General features: G+C 41.0%; 1 protein-coding gene across 1 annotated transcript in view; it reads right to left on the reverse strand.

Moving 5' to 3' along the window:
- Nucleotides 1–14424, reverse strand: part of Psma8 (proteasome 20S subunit alpha 8) — a 37370-nt gene extending 22946 nt beyond the window's left edge. The window contains exons 1-2 of the mRNA XM_021639929.2: nucleotides 14268–14424; nucleotides 4620–4746 (exon numbers count right to left, since the gene is read on the reverse strand). Coding sequence (XP_021495604.1) covers nucleotides 4620–4746; nucleotides 14268–14369 — 229 coding nt within the window. The 5' untranslated portion in view covers nucleotides 14370–14424. The remainder of the gene's footprint in view (nucleotides 1–4619; nucleotides 4747–14267) is intronic.
- Between the last annotated feature and the right edge of the window lie 207 nt (nucleotides 14425–14631).

The following is a 14631-nucleotide window of genomic DNA, read 5'->3' on the forward strand; positions in this document are numbered from 1 at the left end:
TTTTCCTTTCTTCCTTTACAGTCGGGATGTGTTTTATTTCTTTTCCTTGACTAATTACTCTGGATAGAACATGCATTACTGTGTTGAAGAGCAGTGACAAAGCAGGTATCCTTGTCTGTTCCTGATTACAGAGGGGAAGCTTCAATTGTTCATCAATGAATCAATACATCAGCTGTGAGTTTTTCACATATAGCTTAATTGTGTTGAGGTAAATTTCTAATTTGTTGTTTCTTTTTAACCAAGAAAGAATACTGGATAATGCCAAATGCATTTTTCTCTATCAGTGCTGTAACCAGTTAGTTTTCCTTTGGTGTTCGTTCCTGTTAATGGAAGTAGAGAATCATCTTCCAATATCTGGTGAGTCTTACTGAATGACTAAGTAATTTTGTGTGCTTCATAGAATTTTGTTTGCACATAATGGTACACATATTATCTTAAATCCTTTGCATTTCTGTGCGAGTGGAAGCAATGACCCATTTTCATTTCTCCTTTTAACCGATAGTTTTACTTAGTTGATATAGCTCGTTTCTGAATTTTTTTTTTTACCTTTTTAAAAATAAATTTTTGTTTTAGTTTTCTTTTATCTTTCTGTTCTTTTTATCTCAGGTGTGATGGTGGCTTTGGAGTTATTCTGTTCTGTTTTCTGTGTAGAGTTGCTGCTGATAAAAAGATTTCTTAAGCATGTACTTCACCTTTCTTCTTAGCACTGTTTTTAATTACAGCCCATAAATTTTGATGCTGTAGATGCCCCTTTTATTTCTCTTATTTACTAATTTCACTTATGGTGGCTAGTCATACATTTATTTATATATATCCATGGTGGTTTAGAGTATATTGTTTAATTGATATACATTTGTGTATTTTAAGTTTGCTTTCAGCTGTTGATTTCTGGTCATTCCTTTTAAAGCAGAAAAGATACTAAATATGATTTCAATCTTTCAGATTGGTCAAGAATTATTTTGTGACAATAACAAAGCATAGTGGAATAAAAAGTTCTTTGCTGAATAAGTATATTAAGTGTCAATATAAAATCCCCGTTTAAAAAAAAAAACACAATTAGAAACTAAAAAAACCAACAAGCCAAACTAAACCAACCAACCAACCAACTAACCAACCAACCAACAATAAAACAGATGAAACATGCTGCGGGGAGCCTCGGAAGTTGGAATTCTGAGTGACTGCATGGCTATGTCAAGGATCCATGCCTCAGTCCTATGGAAATTGGTAAAGCCTTCCTCCAAGGTCAGATCCAGAGTGATGAGAAAGCCTTCCTCCAAGGTCAGATCCAGAGTGATGAGAAGGCCTTCCTCCAAGGTCAGATCCAGAGTGATGAGAAAGCCTTCCTCCAAGGTCAGATCCAGAGTGATGAGAAGGCCTTCCTCCAAGGTCAGATCCAGAGTGATGAGAAGGCCTTCCTCCAAGGTCAGATCCAGAGTGATGAGAAGGCCTTCCTCCAAGGTCAGATCCAGAGTGATGAGAAGGCCTTCCTCCAAGGTCAGATCCAGAGTGATGAGAAGGCCTTCCTCAGGTCCAAGTACAAGTGTTGGCAGGGTATCCAAGTGGGAGTGTTCAGAACAATTGGCTAGTGTGTGCAAAGTCTCCCACCTGCATCTTCCTCCAGATAATCACAACTTGAGACTATTCCCTATAGACACCTCCTACCAAGACTAGCTGTAGGTAATGAAAGTGCGGAGGGTCCAGGTTGTTGCAGTAGTTAATGCGGCTCTCCAACACAGCACCTGACCCCAGCTTCCCTGTACATGTGTCTGCAAGTTTGTCCTTTCTTCATTCCCTTCCTAGATCCAGTCAGGTTAAGGTACCAAGTTTTGCAGGATGCAGTAACATATTTTATTCGATGTAGAAAGGCAAGTATGCACAAGAAAATATGTTCACTATTAGCAGCCTTGAGGAAACAGAAGTTTAATACACAGTCAGAAGTCACTGGGTTTTTAAAAGAATGATCAAAAAATTGCAACAAAATCAAATGCTACTGGGTAGGTACGTAGAAAAACTGACTCACTCACACGTGACTGTGGGAATGTAAAACAATACAGCCACTCTTACAACACTAAAGATGTACTACCATGTAATCCAACAACTGCACTACATCTATTATAGAGAAATAAAACTGCATATTCCCAAAAGCACCTACCCTAAGATAGTCACACTTTCTCTGTAAAGAGCAAGAACTAGAAGATGCCAAAGATAAGCAGGCGACTGGGTAATAATAGCGGCACACCCACAGCATGCAACGCTACCCAGCAATAAAGGGGGAAGCAGCTACTGACACTTCCAGCTACCATGCTGGATAGACAAGGGCCATCACAAAGGGCTCCACCTGCGAGTTCATTCATACAAGATTCTGAGATCCAGTCAAAATTATAGAAACAGACCAGTCAAAATTATAGAAACAGAAAGTGGCCAACACGTTAGAAGGAGAAAGGGATCAACGTGAGCCACCTTGCAGCAATGGAGGAGTCGGGCCTTGAGTGCGGTGGAACATCAGGAATGTAAACGTTTGGTAAGGACAGCCAAGTACTCACAGCATCTAGTCTGGAGACGTGAACTCTGTTCCCACAAACGCGTGACACAAATGTCCATACTTTATTTGCAATGGACGAAAACTGGAAATGGCCCGAATATCCCTCATTGGCCAACCCACTAACAAAGGTGGGGCATTCATATAATACATCACTAGTCAACATTACATGCACATGTAAATGAATGCATATAATGCATATAAAGCCACAGAGATCTCACCAGTTCTATATTAGCCTATCTAATATAGAGGAAAAATTGTGGAAATTTAAGAATTCCCTGTCTTTCGTAGAAACTTCTGGTGACTCTTTACCTATAAAACTTAACAAAATACTCCAGGATGGCTCAGCTGCAGTGAACCTGTAGCATAAGGCTAAGGATCTGAGTTAAGACCCTTTGTACCCACATAAAGCTAGACACAGGCAGCCATCTCTGTAACCCCAGTGCTGGAGGAAGCACACACAAGCTGATCTCCAGAGCCCTGGCTATTCTGGAACTCATCAAGTAGACCAGGCTGGCCTCAAGCCTTTGCATCCAGAATGCTAGGATCAAAGGCATAAAAGATATGATAGAAAAGCAATAAAAGAAGATGTTCAACATTGACCTCTGGCTTCCACATACATGCAAATACATGTGCATGCACAACCACAAGCATGCCCTGCACAACCACAGGCACCTACATACCAACCCAACCCACACACAATTTCTGGGCTTAGGGTAGCGCAATGGTGACTGTTTGCCTGGTATAAGGCTTCTTGAAACTTTTTCCACTTATGACCCCTTTTTAGCAGGGAAATTTTTACATGACCCAGATGTAAGATATATAAAACAAGTATAAAAACCAAACATTTCTGACAATAATTCTTTGGTATGCATGTAATTTCATCATTAAAAGAAAGAAAATTTGCAGACTTCTGAGATAGCTATTTTGTTTATTTTCTCATAAACAATTAAATATTGGCTGAACAATTGATACACTCGGCCATTTAGCAGCTTCAGCCTTTTTCAGAGTTGACCAATACTTTGATTTTAGAACCATCAATGCTGAGAATGCAACTTCATATAAATACATAGAACAAAATGACAGACATATATTTAATTTCAGAAATAATTAGACATTCTGTACAGTCTTAGTATTCTATTGCTGTGTAAAGACACCATGACCACAGCAACTTTTATAAAAGACAGTATTTACACTGCGGACTTGCTTACGGTTTCAGAGCTGTAGTCGATTATCGTCATGACGGGGAGAGCAGCATGTAGGCAGTCATGGTAATGGAACAGTAGCTGAGATCCATAGGTAGCCAGAGAGAGAGAGACACTGGGCCTGCCTTGAACATTTGAAACCTTAAAGCCTGCCCCCAGTGACACACTTCCTCCTACAAAGTCACACCTCATCATCCTCAAGCAGTGTCACTCTCTGAGGACCAAGCATTCAAACACATGAGCCTATTGGGGCCAATCTTATCTAAACCACAAGGCTACACAGAGAAACCCTGTCTCAAAAACAAACAAACAAAACAACAACAGCAAAAAACAACAAAGAAAAAAAGAAATTGAGACTCAGACATCTGTAGCACAGCACACACAGCTCTCTCCCTACCTCCCTTTCCTACCTCTCTCAAACTGGGGAGAGATGGTGCACCAGACTCCTGCAGAGCACCAAGCTCAGCTACCTGCATCCACTGTCAGGATGGATCACAGCTCCCACTGCAGGGTACCTGACACCCTCTTCTGGCCTCTGCAGGCATCTGCCCTACCCACACACATGCGTATGATACAAATACAAATAAATAGATTGACTCTCCAAAATCCTATATCGTCTATAAATGGTAAGTTCTATAAACTACACGTAAGGAGAAATCCATCTTTCTTATTAAAGATCATTATTCTAAAAATCCCGGTAATAGCCACCTATATGTGGCTTTTACATATAGGTGACACTTTGTATTTAAGAAAAAATTGGGTATGACTACATATCAGCATATGTAAATGAAGTGAAACTATGGTGATGGGACAATTGTGTTATCTCACTCTACCTAATGAAAATACCACACATACCACTAGGATTCTGTACGTACCTGCAAAAGCCATGCAGACATGGTCATCAAGGGCACAGATTTTCCTCACAGTTCTTTCATCCTGAAGCTTGGCCACTGATTTTTTTTCTACCCCAAGCACAACTATATTAGTTCCTCGAATTCCAACCTATAAAGACATTTAAAAAAGTAAATTTAAAGTTAAAATTGGTTAATTATCCTAACATATGACAAACAGTTAAAGAATTTCTCTTAATAAAAAGAAAAGAGGAGCCATCTAGGAAATTGGATACTCAGGTACTGGCTAACTGGATGCCTAGTCCCCAGCCTCAAGGCAAGTAGGACGAATAGGTAGAAATTACAAGGAAAATCAGTAGTGCATGAAAATGATACCTAAATATACAATAACTTTAGGGAGAACAAAAGAAGATGCAAGCAAACTCCTTTTAGTGGCAGAACCAATACTGATGAAGTAGGCCTGAAGGCTGGGACTAGGAGATGACTCTTTGTAAGAAACTTGCTGTATGAGAATGAAGACAGCATCTATATAAAATGCCAGGCATGTCTATGAGTGTCAATAGCCCCTGGGAGACAAAGAAAGGTGGATCCCCAAAACAAGCTGCCTTGCCAGCCAGCCTAGGTAAAATGGCAAGTGTCTGGTTCAATCAGAGGACAGCCTTTAGGACTCAGTTCTTCCCCAGAAGCACTTGGTTGCTGGGGGTTAGACCCAGGGTGTCAGGCATGGCAGCAAGCACCTTTCCCCAGAGAGTCATCTTGCAGGCCTGTCCTCTGCCTCTTGAATGAGGATGCAAAATGCCTTTTATTTCATTTTCTTATCTTACTACCCTAGCTAAGACTTGAAGCACTGTACTGAATAAAAATAGATACATTTGTTTTGTTCCTGATTTGAATTGTTCACCATTTAGTATGAGGTTCCAGGTTTGACATATATACTCCTTTTCATGTTCAAAGATATTCCTCTGTTTCTAGTCTTGTCAGGACTTTTTATCATAGTAGATTTTGTCAAAAGCCTTTTCTGTTTACTGAAAAAATAATCACTTGATTTTTGTCCTTGACTCCATTTATTTTCTTTCTTGATCACTTTATATTTGTTCTTTGAGAACTTTAAATAATGCACTTTGATTGTCACCTCTCCTCCAGCTCCTCTTAATCCTGTTTCCCTAACCACCCAACTTTCTGTCTTTTTTTTTTTTTTCAGTCCACTTGAGTCCAGCTTGCTCATATGCTCTTGGGTGTCTGGTCACTCCCACCCCAGAGGATTGTGGTTCTCTCAGGGGTCACATCCTTAAAGAAAACCGATTTTCCCTTTCCCAGGAGCTATCAGCTGCCAATCATCACTAAGTAGTCACCTCCCCTCTCCAAGCTAGGACTCTGTTTGGCTTGAGCCTGCATAAGCTTTGTGCATGCTACCACAACCACTGTTGACTTCTCATGTATAACTGCCTTATTTCCATAAAACCTTATTTACTTGACATCATCGGCCATCTCTGACGCTTGCTTGCGATCTTCCCTTCACCTCTTCCACAACTTCCAACCCTTGGGAGTGTGACATACTAGCTCCACTTAGGGCTGAGCATTCACACTGTATCTAATTCTCTGCACCTTGACCAATTGTGAGTTTCTGTGTTAATTACCATGAACTACCAAAAGAAGCTTCTCCTTTCGGGGTTGAGAGATACATTAATCTATGGATACAACAATAAGCCATTAGGAGTTGTTTTAATAATATGTCCATTTACAGCTCAGTATCCAAATGGGTTCCTTACTAAGGGGAACAGGGACTGTCTCTGACATGAACTCAGTGGTGGGCTCTTTGACCACCAGCCCCCTGGGGGGAAGCAGCCTTGCCAGGCCACAGAGGACGACAATGCAGCCAGCCCTGATGAGAAATGATAGGCTAGGGTCAGATGGAAGGGGAGGAGAACTTCCCTATCAGTGGACTTGGGGAGGGGCATGGGAGGAAATGAGGGAGAAAGGGAGGGCTTGGAAGGGAATGAGGGAGAGGGCTACAGCTGGGATACAAAGTGAATAAACTGTAACATAAAAAATTAAAATTTAATTTAAAAATAATGTCCATTTAACAAAATAGCAGTAGCTTCTCCCGTAGGACCTATAACCTAACTAGCTACAGGTTCTTGGCCCAGATAACTGCCAGGCTATATATGTATGTGTGGGGTGTGTGTGTATGTGTGTGTGTGTAATTAGAAAATCTTAAATGTAGTTGTACACAACTTGCCAAAATTAAGCCATGATACATATGTGTGTATACATATATGTATGTATACATATATATACATACATATACATATTATATATGTATATATGTCAACAGTGGTTGTGGTAGCATGCACAAAGCCTATGCAGGCTCAAGCCAAACAGAGTCCTAGCTTGGAGAGGGGAGGTGAGCACAAAGCCCTCTCCTACTTAAGTGATGATTGGCAGCTGATAGCTCCTGGGAAAGGGAAAGTCGGTTTTTTTTAAGGATGTGACCCCTGAGAGGACCACAATGCTCTGGAATGGGGGTGACCAGACACCCAAGAGCATATGAGCAAGTTGGACTCAAGTGGACTGAAAAAAAAAAAAAAAGACAGAAAGTTGGGTGGTTAGGGAACAGGATTAAGAGGAGCTGGAGGAGAGGTGACAATCATACACACACGTATGTATCATGGTTTAATTTTGGCAAGTTGTGTACAACTACATTTAAGATTTCCCAATAATTTTCTGAATTTCGCTGGCATGTTATTTTATCACTTTGGACATTTGCATACAAGTATTTAATCTACACTGAAGATATTCTCCATACCTCATCCCCTTCTGTGAATTGAGTGAGGAATGCTCCCAAAGGCTTGGGCAGTTGAAGGTCGGGTCTCTAGTGGGTAGCACTATTTGGAGAGGTTGAGGAGGTGCACCCTTGCTAGAGGAAGTACGTCACTGGAGGTGGGCTTTGGGAGTTCACACCTGGCCCCACTCTAGTTCATCTTCATGCTTATGGTCTGAAGGTCTGTACTCTGAGCTTCCTGCTGCCATGCCTGTTGTTTGCCATTATGCCTCCCTACTGTGATGAACTCTTATTTTTTGGAATTATAAGCTGAAATAAACACTTTCTTCCATAAGTTGCCTAGGTTAGTATTTTATAAAGCAACAGAAAAGTAAATAACACATTTTGTTTCTTCACTTCACAAAAAAAAAAAAAAAAACTGAGGCAGAGCATCACGCTGTCCACACTGGGTCTCAAAATTACTAGTAGTAGCTGAGGATGGTCTTAACTTCTCATCTCTATTTGTTGAGCGCTGGGCAGCAGAAACTCTAAACAGACAGTCTACAATGTTTTATTATCTTTGTCACTGTCTGAATATTCAAATTGTTCTAAGTACCTTTATGCCCAAATACTCTGTCCTACCTTGATCTTTCTTATAGATGAGGGGTCCATGGACCTCATTAGACATTTTGATTATTTCACTTGCAATATTCTAATTTGTATTTCTTTTCACTATTTCTCTTTATTGAATTCTACCTTCATATCTTATTTTTACTTCATTATTCTCTCCAGTTGCTGCTTGTGTGTGTGTGGTATGTGTGGTGTATGTGTGTGTGTTTTAATTCATGCAGGAGTTTGCATTCTTCTGATTTTTTTCAAATATGCTTTTGAATTTTTTTGTCAGAGATTTCATCTCATTCACTCTCATTGAGTACATTATTGAGATTAATAATTTCTGAGGAGACATGATGCTTTGGTGTTTCATGCTTCATGCTTCTCAGTTTGGATCATTGGATTTTTTAAAGATATTTTTGTTTATGTACAACATGCATCCCTGGTGGCCATGGAGACCAGAAAAGGGGATCAAATTCCCTGGAACTGGAGTTGTAAGTGGTAGTGATCAACCATGTGAGCACTGATTCAAACCAGGGTCTTCTTGAAGAAAAGCCAATACTCCTAACTACTGAGCCATCTCTTCTGCCAGTTTTCCCCCCTGCAATGTTCAAAAGGAACTAGGTTGCCATACATTTGAAATGCTGTTTTTCTCCACTAGGCTTGTGCTCGGAACACAGGCTCAGTGTCTGGTACTCTCTCTCTTTTAATTAATTTTTTAATTTATTACAATTTATTCACTTTGTATCCCAGCTGTAGGCCCCTCCCTTGTCCCCTCCCAATCCTGCCCTCCCTCCCTCTTCTCTTCCCATGCCCCTCCCCAAGTCCACTGATAGGGGAGGTCCTCCTGCCCTTACATCTGACGCTAGCCTATCAGGTCTCATCAAGGAGTGGCAGCATTGTCTTCCTCTGTGGCCTGGTAAGGCTGCTTCCACTCCCCCCCCCCCGGGGGGATGAGATCAAAGAGCCAGCCACTGAGTTCATGTCAGAGACAGCCCCTGTTCCCCTTACTAGGAAACCCACTTGGACACTGAGCTGCCTACTAGAGTCTGAGCAAGGTGGCTCCACAGAGCTCAAGGCTCAGTTCCAGGTATTCTCTCTGGCAGTCACCTACAAAGCCAACATCAGGAAGTAGAAGCAGGAAGATGCTACAGTTTCTAGGACAGCCTGGGACAGAGACTAAGATTTCTTTCAAACAGAAGTACTTGTCTAACCTAACTTTCAAAGACGTTTTAAGAATAAGAAAGAAAGAATATACTTCAAGGGCTAAAGAGATGGCTCAGTGGTTAAGAGCACTGTCTCATCTTCCAGATGTCCTGAGTTCAATTCTCAGCAACCATGTAGTGGCTCAGAACCATCTAGACTGGGGTCTGATGCCCCTTTCCGGTGTGCAGGTGTTCAGAGCAATTCATATACATAAAATAAACAAATCTTAAAATTAAAAAAATAATATACTTCAAAATTACTATGATCTCTAGCCAAGATCTATCTTCTGCACTTTAAACATGTATATCGGTGGTATACTAGATTTTGTTTTTTGACACAGGCCTTGCTATGTGGCCTAGGCTGGCCTTGAACTTACAATCCTCCTGCTCAAAGGCCATCATTCTCTGTACTGTATTTGAACAGCTGCCCCTCTGAGTTTTTTCTTATGCAATACAGGCCTCTGTGTAGAGCCACTTACAATATGGCCAATGGGCTCCACAGAGGGAGCAACAAAAAGCAAGAGAGGGCAAGGAAAAATGAACAAAAGGAACCATCTCTTTCTAATATCCAGATGACATTCCATCCCTTCTATTTCATTCATTAGAAGTAAATCATTAGCGTCTTTCATCCAAGAGGCCACTACACTCAGAATGAACACTAGAAGGTGAGAATTACAGGATTTCAGAACCACCTCAATTTCACCAAGTTGGTTATAATCTCACTCAAAATTCGTGTTTCACATTCAAGAAAACTGTTTCTGAACTCAGAAATGAGGCATCATCTTACATTCTTCCTCCTTCCTGGCTAGCACCAAAGAGATAATTATGACATGATTCTCTGGAATCTGCTTTATTACCATTTTTGTTCCAACCCTAGCAAACACCAGCAACAGTTTTTATTGATACTATTATCACAGGCATGATCTTTAAGAGTTTAGTTATGATTTCATGCTATCTGATGTTTACATGTAGCCAGGGAAATTTCTGGAAAGGATACAGGAAGGAGAGGAAAAGGGAAGAAGGGAAGAAAGAGTGGAAGAGAAAAGGGAGGAATGGAGGGAGGGGATGTATCTCAGCCAGCATCCTTTTCCTTCCAATTTTGTATAGGTAGGAGCAGTTTCTCACTAAGCAAACTTGGACAGCAGAGAGACCTGGGACAAAAGGATCCAAAAACTTTAACATTTGCCCTGTTCTAGAGCACAAAGGCATGTCTCGACGGAAACAAACCCTCAGCAGCATCTTGGGTCTCATATATCATCAGATCCCCCAGAGAAGGAAGTTACCAGTATCTCTAGTGGTGGACTAAGTCCCATGATCAAGAGTAGTCTGTTTTGAGAAGAAAATGGCAGTAACCTCAAAAGGTGTCAAGATTCACACCCAATTCCTTTTGGATCAAGGCTATTTTCACTGTAATAGTTTAAAGGTACTCTGGTGTTTGCCTTGGTTTCTAGCTTCATCCCTTCATCCCTTCTTTCTGCTCTACAATATAGCTGTCTTGTGTGCCTTATCTTCCCATATGACATTTCCTTTGTCTAAATTATTCTTCCTTCTTTTGCTTTCCACCTCCTCACTTGGCTACTTTCCATCTTTCCAGTGGTTTCTTAAAAGGCTTTCTAAGGAGAGTTTCTCTTATGATTGCAATTTCTGTAGCATCTTATACCTTCTCTATTATAATGCTCATTTAGGCCTTGTAAGGACTTTTTCTTTTGTAGTACAGGGTCTCCCTACCTAGGCCTGCCTGTCCTGGAACCTGCAATCTTTCAGTTTCTGTTGGATTTACCGTGGTGTGCTGCTATTCCCATCTAGAACTATTTTCTTAATCCTCTAAATTTCTTTGTAGACACTAAATTCTTTGAGAACTGGGACTGAGCCCACTGCTTTCACAGTGAGCCACCCACTACAGTCCATTTTACAGTCCAGGTTAGCATTTGTAAGTTTTTTTTAAAGGTCCAAAATTGACATGCTGGAGGGACCATAGACAAAAGTTTATCAAAAAAGAAAAGAATTATAAATAATAACAGATACAATCTATTCCTTTATGTGAGCTACATCGTTACATGTATTACTTCTTTAATACTTATGAATCAGGACCTGTTTTGATGTTTATTTTACTACAAAAAATACTGCTACTAGGGGCTGGAGACATGGCTAAGCAGTCAAGAGCGCTTATTGCTCTCATAGAGGACAAGGCTTGATTCCAAGCACCCACATCAGGTAGCTTACAACTGCCTCTTAACTCTAGCTCCAGAGGATCTTATGCGCTCTTCTAGCCTCTGAAGATATCAGCACACACATGGTGCACATAAACTTATGAAGGTACATACACTCATACATACAAACAAAACAAACAAATCTTTAAAATTAAAAAAAAAGGACAAAGAAAGAAACTAGGACCAAAAGATGGCTTAGTAGTTAAAAACATTTATTGTTGCTCTTGCAGGGAACCCATGTTTGCTTCCCAGGGCTCACAGGAGAGCTTACAAATATTCCCCAACTTCCGTTTGATTAGGCTGGGCTGGCTGGCCAGTGAGCTCCAGAAGCCCTCCTGATTCCGCTGTGATTAAAAACATGTGCCACTACTCTGTTTCATCTAAACACAGGTTCTGAAGACTGAACTCCAGCCCTCATGCTTCCACAGCAAACATCTTACCCACTGAGCTGTTCTCAGCCTAAGCGTGGAGACTCTTAACAGTTAAGCAAGGGCTGCAGATACTGCCCAGTAAAAGAGCACACACACTGCATGTGCCTGGCCTGGGTCTGATTTCCAACACCAAGAAACAGAAAACACTAATCAAAAATAAAATGCAGGTGGTGTGACAATGCCTTTAATCCCCAGCACTCAGGAGGCAGAGGCAGGGGAATCTCTGAGTTCGAGGGCAGCCTGATCTACACAGCGAGTTCCAGGACACCCAGGGTTACATAGAGAAACCTTGACAAGAAAGAAAAAAAAATGTTTTCCCTTATTCCCTGCACAGAGGCAGAGGCATTTTATTAGTGAAATCAAGAATCTAACCCTTAATTAAAGAAATAGTTGTTAGACCATATTTGAAAGTCAGACTTCAGAGCTGAGATCTGATAAGCTAAAATATAGCCCCAGTAAGAATTTGGGGTCAGCGAAAGGGCAAGACAAGGAATGAGAATAAATCTTAACTTTTTTTTTTTTATGATAACGCTGTGATTCACGCGTTCTCCTAAGACTGTGGTACTTTTCCAAAATGCCATTCAAACATATTTTGCCTTTATAGAAAAGGAAACTGAATCAAAAAGAAAATAGCCTTCTTACTGCATTTCACGCTGTTAGATAATTATCAAGCAGGAAGCAGCACCTGTGCTCTCTGATTATGGCCCATATAATTTTTATATTACTAAGTAGTATCATATCTCCATAGTGGTCAAAACTGATCAGTCAAGCTTACTTGCAACTCATCATAGCTACTGTTTATAGACATAATATTTAACAGCCTACTTTAATAAACAAATGCAGCGTAACTTTACTCTATGTGAGAGGTCATGGCACCCTCAAGAAAGCACCATGAATTAACTCCATAAAAAGATGCAAATCATAATTTCAGGATCCTGAGGTAAGAGTCTCATCCTTCCTCTGTATCTTTAAAAATGCCCACTGTAGGTATTTTGATATCCGTACCATTTTACAGCTCATTCCAAAGGAACTATCAATCAGTTCTCTAGCATTCCTAAAACATTTTAAATGAGCCGATGTGGTTTCTTATTACACCCCCATCTTCTCACATTACTCCCTTTATTTAAGGCTCTAAAACTTGGGCATTATTTTCTAACCATATGCTACACACCATGCTGGGGACTATATAACTTTTTGTTTTTTATCAAAATGGTACCCTTTTGGTTTTAACAACACCATGCTTTCCTTAAACTTTCAATTCTAACAAGGTTTAACTAGTGGGCGCAGTTAAACAGAAACGTACTTTTAAAATGATCTTCTTTGTAATTATTTTGCCACTTTACATTTGATAGATTTATTAGATTTATTATAAAAGCGAACTGACTTCTCTCCATTATCAGGTTGGTACAAAAGGGGAAGAGTGTAGAGACTTGCAGTCTGAGCTGCTCTGTGTATTCTCACAGCTACTGTCTCCATCTCCAAAACACACACAAACATACTCATGAAATTTGGGAGATTTAAAAAAAAAAATCATATTCTGTATTCATAGACTAGGGCTCAGAAGCCTGGGGGTGATAGATCTTTCACTGGGGCACTTTTGTCCTTTAAGTTTTTCATAAATTACGATGATTATTGAATGCAGTTAAAGTTTGGCAGCGGTATAACAGCTGCCCTGAGAATTTAAAAGTTTTTAGGAAATGTGGATTCATGAGTCTAAAAAAGGGTAGAATCTCATGAAATCTCCAATATTACTTGAAAACACACACACACAGAGCAGTACAAAAGTGAGGATTCTTGAGGGTTGGGCCCTTTGAAACGCTGCCAAATACTGAGGATGAAATTTGAGACAATTACTTTTCATGAAGCCATTTGGATTAGGGTTTCTAACTGTTCCTCGTACTAACAAAGTCTTTATTTGATTTGATCTGCAATGGGGGAGGGACCAGACAGGCTTTAATTTTTATCATTATTAAACAATGACTTTGAAAAGAAAAGAAGTTGGGCTGGAGAGATGGCTCAGTGGTTAAGCGCATTGTCTGTCCTTCCGAAGGACCCGGGTTCAATTCCCAGCAACCACATGGCTGCTCACAACTGTCTAAAACTTCTGTTCCAGAGGATCCGACCCCCCTCAGACATGCAGACAAAACACCAATGTACACAAAGTAAAAATAAATATCAAAAAGAAGAAAGTGAAAGGACTGTTAACTTTACTGTGGGTCAGTGGATTCCCGAGGAATGGGCCATGAGCACGGAGGTAGAAAGTTCTAGGCGTTTTTTCACTTACTACAGACATGCACCACACTGTCACAGTGCCTGTGGCTGTCGTTAAAACAAAGGCTGGACTATTTACCAGTTCTACCTCCACCGCCAACCTGAGCCTCATCTCCCAGCAGAACCAGTGCTCTGGGGGGGATGGGGATGGGGTGGAGCAGGGCAGCCCGGGAGCAGCTTACCGCGGTGGAGCCTTTCTTCACCGCCTCCTGGGCATACTCCACTTGGAAAAGGTGTCCATCCGGGGAGAAGACGGTGATTGCCCTGTCATACCGAGAAGCCATCACGAAGGCCTTTGAGGAGTCCTCCACAACCACGTGCTAACGGCCGGAAGTGGTTGCTCACGAGCTCCCACGGGCTCACAACGGCCTCCGGAAGTCTGGAAGACCTTTGGTCCTGCCCCCAGGTCTGAGGGTCTTTGACTGTCTCCAGAAGGTCCTGCTTGCCTGGCCTGAAGGATAGGCAAGATGGACTTACATATGTGCTCTTCAACAGATCTCTGAGTTTGAGGCCAGCCTGGACTACAGAGTGAGTTCCGGGACAGTC

This window comes from Meriones unguiculatus, chromosome 2 (genome assembly GCF_030254825.1).
Source record: "Meriones unguiculatus strain TT.TT164.6M chromosome 2, Bangor_MerUng_6.1, whole genome shotgun sequence".
Lineage (NCBI taxonomy): Eukaryota > Metazoa > Chordata > Mammalia > Rodentia > Muridae > Meriones > Meriones unguiculatus.